The 10,051-nt window shown below is 36.2% G+C and overlaps 1 protein-coding gene across 1 annotated transcript; it reads right to left on the reverse strand.

Annotated features, from left to right (window-relative positions):
* Positions 1-6,239: 6,239 nt before the first annotated feature.
* Positions 6,240-7,202, reverse strand: LOC114620869 (olfactory receptor 4F15). The gene has a single exon (XM_028767035.1). It carries the CDS (start codon positions 7,200-7,202, stop codon positions 6,240-6,242), a length of 963 nt encoding a protein of 320 aa, XP_028622868.1.
* Between the last annotated feature and the right edge of the window lie 2,849 nt (positions 7,203-10,051).

Genomic DNA, 10,051 nt, shown 5'->3' on the forward strand with positions numbered 1-10,051 from the left:
TGCTTGCTGCTTGCTGCTTGCTGCTTAGTTGGAGATATCCTGACCGTGAAGTTTGACTTGACCGAGAAAACTCAGTGCCTCTAATTAGCAGGAAGTATTCTAATGATATTGATGCACCCTTTCCCCTTTGTCTTTCTCTCCTACCTAGTGTTGAAGGGTTGGAATGATGAAGAAAAGTGGTAGAGAAAAGAACACAATAAAATAGCCGAAAGTCAGACTAGAGGCCATAGGATATTTGGGGATAGGTCTCTCCTTTCACCATATGGAACCCAGGGATTTAATTCAGTTATGACCTTAGGTCTCCCAGTTTGGCATCAAGTGCCTGAACTTGATGAGACATTTTCCTAGCATTTGAATCATTTTATTTTAATCTGTGAAATATATATCACTTTTCTTGGACTATTTTTCAACAAGAGATACGGGATATGTTTATAGTCTGTAAGCAGTTAGAAACAAGGCAAATAATTTTTTAAGTTTTAGCACCCCTCTACTAAAGAAATACTTGGTACAAAAGATTAAAAATAGTTTGGAAGGTAGCTAAGCTATAGAGAATTTGATTATTTTGTATAAGGTCTGGCCTGCACTGCAAAATCAAAAAATAATGAAAAAATTAAAAAATAAAATATACTAATAGTGAAATCAGAGCAGAAGCATTCCTAGTTCCAAAGCACTTGAAGAAATTGAATCTTAACCACAACCATTTGAAACTCCAGATATGTTCTTAGAGATGAGTTTTTTAACTAACAGAGGTAATCACCTAAAGCTGAAAAAAAAATGTAGAAGCTAGATTTGAGGAAATACTCAACTCAGAATCGAAGGTTTGATTAAGCACAAAGGGTCAAGATAATGAGATGGAAAACATGAAAGGAGAATTGGGAGGCTACGTTCACCTGACACTATCAATAATGGCAGTAGTATTTCCAGAAGGAGAAAAACTGTCTACTGACTTTTCAGTGGAACATATGAGCAGAGAGTAGAGAAAATAATCCCAATGATCTAAGTGTATTTGGTGCTGAGGACCAGTAAGGAGGAAATAGTGTTGGTGAGGAAAATAGCTTATGTATCTTTTTAAAAGTATATCTCAAGGAACAAGGTGTTATCCAAGAAAAGGAAGAAAAGTATAGTAATAATTCCATGTTCATAGGATTGTCATGTAATAAATACTATATAAAACCAGAAAAATTAAAAACCTTCTTTTATTCATGATGTAATTGTAAATCACAGCAACCCAAGACACATTAGTAAAACACTACAAAATATAGTTGAAAGTGTACAGCAGGCAAACCAAAATGACTTTATTTTAATGTATCTCAGTCTGCAGCAAATTTTTTCATGCTGCATTTAGGAAGCATGATTCTGTATTTTCTGATTTGCCACTCCTTAAATTCTTAGATTGCTTTGTATACCTACAAAGCCAAGGCTACGTAAACAAATGGCCACAGAGATCTAGACATGGGAAAACTGACTCTATTTTCCTTAAGTAAAATGGTTAGGTGATCCTTATATCATTTGTTTATATTTCTTATTTTTTGTGCATATGCACAAACTTGGGGGGCAGTTGTGTGTGTGTGTTTGAAATCAAGATGATTACCTACCTCTACTGTTCTTACTTTTGGGGAAAGATGAATGGTGAAGTACCATTGATGGGACTTTTGTTTGCTTTGATTTGATTTAATTTGTTTTGTCTGTTGATTCCTTCAGTTGAACCCTGTCTTTAAAGATTATGAAATCACTAAGGAGACATTAATTCAGCATTGGATAGTTCTCATTATTACTATATGCTCTGTGTTATTTTTCTACAATGCTTATTAACTGAAAGCAGTCATAGTTCCTAGGGGGGAAAAAATGAGGTCTGCCTGCCTCTGCCTCCCAAGTGCTAGAAATGAGGATGAATATCACCATGCCTGGTCTCTCCTTTTACTTTCCATAGCCTTGGTCTCAAACTCACAGCAATTCTCATGCTTCAGTCTCCCAGATTCTAAGATTTCATATGTGTGCCACCATCCTTTGTGGATTTTACTTTTTAATATACTTTTCTGGTTATAAATTAAATAATTATACTAAAGAGAGTTAGAAAATCATGCTGAAAATTGATCATATCTCAATAGTATTTTATCAAAACTAGTAGCAAAAAGGTATACATTTATGTCAGCATGGGGAAGAAGAAGAGTATCAATATGTCTATCATATAAATATATTTTGTGGCTCTAGCAAGACCTCAAACTATGACTTTTTTCCTCTCTTATGGTATTACTAAAGTATAGCCAGTTTCTGAAATAGTCCTGACTATACAATGGCATTACCCTGCCGGCAGTAACTGCCACCAGGAGACTTTGGTACAATTTCATGTAACTTTGTCATAAAAGTAGGTCTGATAGATGGCATTTGGTGCAAGGTACATAGATGCTTCTAAAAACCTTTCAGTACAAACATAGACTCCCACCAACAAAGTTTTTTCCAGACCAGTGCTCAATGTGGTAAGGGATTTATTAACACTTGGAAAATATAAATCAACTCCAATTTTATGAGTAGATTCTCTTACAATTCTGAAAACAGATTTTGCCAAACAGCAAATAATGATTTAAAGTTTTTATTGCTAAAATAACAGTTAGGTTTAACCAGTTTCATATTCTGCACAAATATTGTCAGGCTATGCTTTCAAGTGAACTTGTGTCTTATGATTAAATCCTTCCATATAAATCTCTTCTAATGGAGTCTGAAATCTAGTTTTTAAATACCTCGCTTGCTCAACCTACACCAATGGAATCGTTTTCTTCAAACACACTGGAAACCTTAATTCAGGACTAAAACAAAATTTGGTAAAACAGGTGATTTTGAGTTTCTAATCTTTTTGTGTGAGGAGTTCCTTCTCAATATTAACTAAGAAGATACCAAAAGCTCAAAACAATGTCCCCTTCTTGACATTTTCTTTCAGGTGACAATTCTTCCAGGTGTCAGCTTCAAATTATTGTACTTTAATCAGTGAGAACATACACTTCTCCTAGAAGTTGAGCTCATTGTTCATCACTATGTTTGGTATTGCTGGGCATGGCAGCACACATTTATAAGCCCAGGAGGGTAAGGCAAAAGGATGATTCTCACTTACACAGTGAGCTCAAGATTCTGTCTCACCATTGGGATGGTATGGCCCTCATGTCTCACTGGACAATGACAAGGTGACCAGAGCCATTACAAGGTCCCCTTTAAATACTGGAGGTCAGGCCTCTATCCCCGCCTTCACAAGATTAGAATTGTCATAGCCCTTCTATACTTAGAGAAGGGAGGAGATGTCAGGGGCATCCCTGCTTACACACTGAAGGCCTAAAATCAGCCACAGGCCTAAAATCAGCAATAGGCCTGTCATACATGTATACTAACACCAAGTCTTGGGTCTCTGTGGATAAACACTGAAACAGATGGCAATAAGCTAATGTAAACAGGCATCTTTTGTGGAAATTTACAAGCCTGAGTAGTCATAGACCTTGTAAATAGGTAGCCTTGGCAGACAATACCAACTTAGATAAGGACAAGCGAGTCATAGGCAGAGTCATAGTGACTTGTCCCCTGAACCTTCACCCAGCCGATACCCTGTTCTGAAAGATATCTGTATTCCCCCAGAACACCCACACTCCAGTGTCATTCCCTTCCCCACATCCTGCCTTTCTGTGTTTATAACTCCTGTGTGAATGAATTGCGATCTGAGAAAAAATAAACTATTAAAAAAAAAAAGATTCTGTCTCACAAAAATGAGAAGCAATATCTGTTTCAAGCATGTTTACAAAATGCCTGATTTGCCCTAGAATATCAATCTCTTCTTCCATGCCATATCTAATAGTCAGACTTCAACTTTCAGCTCAATGTTATGTTTTGTATATACAGCAAATGTGGAACCTGTCTTTCTTTTGTCTAGCATATTGATGTAGCATGTCTTGAAGCTCCATCCAGTTTGCTGGAAATGATAGGATGACATTCCTTTTTGTGGCTGAATAATGCATTATACATAGAGAGATAGAGATAGAGACAGAGACAGAGACAGAGACAGAGACAGAGATAGAGATAGAGATAGAGATAGAGGGGAAGAGAGAGAGAGAGAGAGAGAGAGAGAGAGAGAGAGAGAGAGAGGTAGTATTTTCATTATCCATTCACCTATTGGTAGGGAATTAGATTATGTTTATAGCTGATTTATTGAGAATAGTAACACAAAATTATGAGTGTGCAAGTATCTTTATTATAGACTGACTAAATTTCCTTGCTCTGTTTTTGCATTAAAAAAATATTTGCTAGTATAGAGTGGGGAGGGGATGAAACACATCCCATGTGTCAGTCAGAGATAATTTTTGGAATTTGATTCTCACTTTCCCTTCAATGTGTCTCTTTATTTCTGCATACCTCACGCTAGCTGACCTGTGAGCTTCCAGGTGATGTCCCTGTCTCTGCCTCCCACATCTCCATGGACACAAGTGATGAGAAGTTACAGTAACTTCATCACCCCATAAAAGAAGTTTCAATTAATAGACTTCTTTTTAATCTTTATAACCATGTTAGATAATTATCCATACACATCTTAAACAGAAAAGAATTTTTGTATATACTTGAATGACATCAATTTTTCTATTTACTTTTTTGAGAAAGAACCATAATGATTTATATGACCTATATAGAATAAACATCATACTAATCACATTTCCCTGAGGAAGGGATAATCAATCTATAGTACATGACTTTTAAAATAAATATGAACAAAAAACACATTGCAGTAATTAACAAAAGTATATAGGAAGCTGGCTATTTTAGATGAGATGCTAAAACTGGCCATTAACTGACAATAATCAAAAGAGTATGGTCTATACTGAGACTGGAGATATGGCTCAGAGGTTAAGAGTACTTGCTATTCTTCCGGATGGCCTAAGTTTGGTTCCCAGTATCCACGTCAGTCAGTTCACAACAGTCTGTGTGCATCTTGCCTCTGTGGGCATCAGTACACATGCAGCATGTGTACACACATATGCACATAAAATTAATATGAAAAAATGTTATATAGACAACCCAATACATAAATTGGATAGTGAATGAAACATATTTCAAAAATTGATCCCAGTATACAAAGTAATTTAGCATACAAAGTGTTTTGTTTCAATTCAAAGGAAAGAAACAGAACGAATTGCTATTCATCTGAGGAAAACCAGATAGAACTCTTCCTTATACCATAAAAACATCAAGATGACTATATATTGGTAATTTAAGAGGCAAAAAAAGCATCTAGATAAGCATACAAAGGACTTCAAATTTGTATAGTAGATTCTGATCTAAAGTCTCTGAGAATGCCATTCTAGACAAGAGAATATTGTTTAATATGAAGCTTTCCGTTTTCCATAATTAAATCAATGGCTTAAAATTCACCTTTCCAGGAAAAGAATGGTAGTGGAAGATGTTAGGAAAGGAATTAGAAATGGTACATCATGCCACATGAAAATGACTCTTCACAGAGAGTGGGGATACAAGGAACATACACAGCTTTAGGACTTCAAGAAAACATGAGTGAAATATGGGCAAAAATTCAAATACACAGCCCATCTGAAAATGAAAGGGTGCTGATATAGTGTTCAGCATCAAGGTTCCTTGAGCCTGTCTCTCTCTGTTGACTATAACTCTTTCCACCCAGCCTCTGGGAAAGTTTCATCACTCTATTTTAAAATATATTCTTTATTCCTAACATTTATAACTCAAGGAGATTAAAACAAATGGTGTTGTTCAATCACTAATTTTCAATTCTATTATTCTACACAGAGGTCCAACAATTTTCTAGACTGCAACCAGAGACGCATGATAAAGAGGTGAGACACACAGAAACTGGATCAATGGAAAGCAAATGGGATTTTTTAAAATATCTTAAGATCAAGGGAGGTAGTAAGCAGATTATAAATCACATGGCTATAAAATCTCTTACTCTATCTACTACAGAAAACCAATAAAATATTATTCTTTGATTTATGGTTGGAAATTTCTCTAGATCATGGACTTTAAGGATGGTAAATCATAAAGGACACTAAATTATTATTTATACTCTAATGGGCATCAGTCATTAACACCATTTGTAATAGTGCAGCTGATTAATATTTAGCAGATTTTTGGGCATGTAGCATTGCATAAATCTTGGGACTGTCTCTGAAATTTCATGGAACCTTCTTTGAAATGTCAATAATGGAGTATCTATAGTTCCATCATTACAGTCAAAGCATTTATGACATTTTTCTGTAGTGCTTAAGATAACCCCACAATCTCCCCATTGCCACTTTCATGTCTTTGTTCCTGAATGTATAGATGACTGGATTCAGAAAGGGAGTGATAAATGCATCAAAGATAGCAAGATATTTATCAAGGTGTGATGTTGGTGACGGCCACGTATAGAAAAATATCAGTGGCCCAAAGAACAAGATGACCACAGTGATGTGGGCTGAAAGAGTGGAAAGGGCCTTAGATAATCCACCAGAAGAATGTTTCCAAACAGTGAATAGAATGAAAATATAGGAAATGACCAGTAGAAAAAAGGAGCCCACAGAAATGAGTCCACTGTTGACAGTGACCATGAGCTCAAACTCTTGAGTGTTTGTGCAGGCAAGTCTGAGGAGTCTGGGCAGGTCACAGTAAAAACTATCCAGTGTATTCGGACCACAGAAAGGTAAGTCTACAACAAACACTAATTGTACCACTGAATGAATAAGACCAATGACCCAAGAAGTAACTAAAAAGAACAGACACACTCGTGGGCTCATGATGATCAGGTAGTGCAGAGGCTTACATATGGCCACGTATCTGTCAAAAGCCATGGCTATGAGCAGCACCATCTCAGTGCCCCCAACTGCATGACTAAAGAAAATCTGAGTTATACATCCCCAGAAGGAGATAGTTTTGTGTTTCTTGAAAATGTCACAAATCATCTTAGGAGCTGTAATTGAACAGAATATCATATCAATGACTGAGAGATTAGCTAAGAGGAAATACAGGGGGGAGTTTAGATGAGGATCCAAGGTTACAGTGAGCACAGTGACAAGGTTGCCAATCATACTTGCAAAGTAGAACAGCAAGGTGAAGAAAAAAAGTAAAATCTGAACTTCCCATATATTAGTGATCCCGAGAAACACAAACTCTGATACTACAGAGCCATTCATTCCATGCATTGTTTCCAAGGTCAGAATCGCCATTCATATTTGCTGTGGGAAGAATAAAAATGAGAACAATTTACTTAGGCAAAAGTTAGTGTTTAAGAAAAAAAGCCTGCAGCTGTGGAAGTAATATTACAGTAATATTACAGTAATATTACACATAACAAAATAATCTTTATCACAAGTACACTAGCTTCCACTGACATGGGCCAGTTGATTTCCACATGGCATCATAGATTTTAAAGGTAGCTACTACTAAATTAATTTCGTCTCTAGACTAGTGTCTTCTATGCTGTTGCTTAATATTAAATGGATATTTTCTATTTCTTCTTCTCCAGGATATTCTACCTGAATTTTAAAAAAGTTATTTTTAAATCCCTTTGACCACAATTTTTTATAGATTGCTATGATTTCAGCCATTCATATCTGGCACCTAACAATACTATGCACAATTAACAGTTTTCAAAGTTCCTACACTGTCATTTTTATTACTGAATTAAACTTTAACCATTTCTCTTCTTTCTCCAACTTCCAAAATTTCTCTCACTGTATTGTGCATTACACAAAGTCTAATTCTCAAACTCCAGGTAAGCATGCCATTATTTGTAAAATCACAGTCAGATAGAATCTTCACACATTCAATAATTTTTTCCTGGCTAGTTTTTAATGTCAACGTGACACAAGATAGAGTCATCTGAGAGGAGGGAATATCAATTGAGAAAATGCCTCCATAAGATCAAAGAGTAGGCAAACCTGTAGGGCCTTTTCCTTATTAGTGACTGATGTAGGTGGGCCCAGGCCATTGTGTGTGGTACAATCCCTGGGCAGGTAGTCCTGGGTCCTATCAGAAAGCAGGCTGAAAAAAATCATGAGGAGCAAGCTAGTAAGCTTCCAAGGCCTCTGCATCAGCTTCTGCCTCCAGGTTCCTGACTTGTTTGAGTTCCTGTCCTAATTTCCTTTGATGAGGACTAAAGATATTGAAGTATAAGCAAAATAAAACTTCTCCCCACTCTGCTTTTGATCATGGTGTTTTTAAATAGCAATAGTAACTCTAACTAAGCTAGCTCTGCTAGTATTTAGCTCACTTTGTTATTCATAAATGTGTAATTGTCTATCTCTTGAACTGAAATGTAGCTTCTTGCTGGAGGTGTTGCTCAGTAGTAGAGTGCTTTCTTAGCATAAATGAGGCCTAGTTTTTAATCATAGGACTGTAAAATAAAACATAAAATAAAGTATAGCTTTCTTTGATATAGGGATCCTGTTTCATTCACATGTGTAGTTTCTACTACCATCGTGTCATCAACAGGGATTCACAAAGCCAGATGACAAGTACATCATGCCTGCTGAATGAAGAAAAACAATCCTGAATAGAAGGCTCACACTAGAGTTGAGAGTATTTTGTAAATCAGCTGGCTTCAAACCAATAGTGTGTAAATGATATGCTAATTAGGTGCTATCACAAGAATCCAAGGTCACTCCTGTACTTGTTAAACCACACAGAGAAATGCTTGTATGAAAAACTTCTCTCATAAAATTAATTATGGGGCCTCAATCATTCATTTACAAAGTCAAAAATAAAAAAGGTAGCTACAAAGTCAAAAAGAAAAAAGGTAGCTAATGGATGAAGTAATTTCATTGTATAATCATTATACACTTTCAACAAAATATTTCTGGTGATATGAGATAAAAATGCTCTCTGGTATAGATCTGCATACCCTCTTGACACCCAGGGATAAGAATTATGTCACATATAATTTGTTTTGTTTTTTAAATGCACTTGAATTGGGTAAATGAATGGCAAATAAAATACTGGGAAGAAAGAGTCAAATTGTGTGTGTGTGTGTGTGTGTGTGTGTGTGTGTGTGTGTGTGTGTGTGTGTATTTGGGGACAGGGTGACTGCTGAGTTATAAAGAGCATAAATGCAACTAAGAACAGTGGTCAGCATCCAGCACAGAGAAGAAGGAGGACAATAGAGTTCCTTACAGATAAAGAATACCATCTGCAGGTGGCTAGAGAGGCAACTGAGAGGAAGCAATTATCATCAAGTATGAAACTTTACACTAAGACCAAAATGTCCAGACTCTCACTAAATGTTCACAATAAACAGTTTTCAGGTCCCTTTGTATGTATGTATGTATGTATGTATGTATGTACGTATGTACCTAGCATTTCTGGGTGTCAGATCTTTATGCATACTTTGAAAACAAGTGCTTTACAATAATTTGTCCCATAATTTTTTTATTTGTTTCTGATCTCTGTTGTAAGAAATTATCACAAATTTTGTGGCTTAAGACAGCTACCTTGCCCTCAGCCCACTGTCCCAACCCCTTCCACTCACCTGTCTCCTCATCCTCACCTACCCTGACACAGTTGTATTTTTTCAAGCAGGAAAGCTGATGTGGGTATTAGGAGATAAAATTGAAGTATCATCAGAGATTTATTTTCCAAAGTTCCCATGATAGAATCTGTTTCCTTGTCATTTCCAGCTTCTAAAGGCTGCTAGCATTTCTTGGTTCAGTTCCCCTTTTGGAATATTTAAAGTGCACATTTTCAGCTCCTACTTCTAATCTGATCACTTCCTCTTTCTGACTCTCTTGTTTTCTCTTATAGTGATCACTGGAATTACATTGGACAGATCAATGATAATCTTAAATCTTAACATTCTTGAACCAATTATACCTACAAGGCCGCCTTTACCATAAGATAATAATCACAGGTCTGAATTTAGAACATAGGCATCTTTGAAGGACATCTTCTGTATGCCACACCATATTAATGGGATAATGAAAATCTTACAATGAAACCAACAAAGAGTCAGCCTTGACAACATACATATATATATGTGTATATATACACACACACACACACAAACACACACACACAAATA

This window comes from Grammomys surdaster, unplaced genomic scaffold (assembly GCF_004785775.1).
Source record: "Grammomys surdaster isolate TR1022 unplaced genomic scaffold, NIH_TR_1.0 170, whole genome shotgun sequence".
Classification (NCBI taxonomy): Eukaryota; Metazoa; Chordata; class Mammalia; order Rodentia; family Muridae; genus Grammomys; species Grammomys surdaster.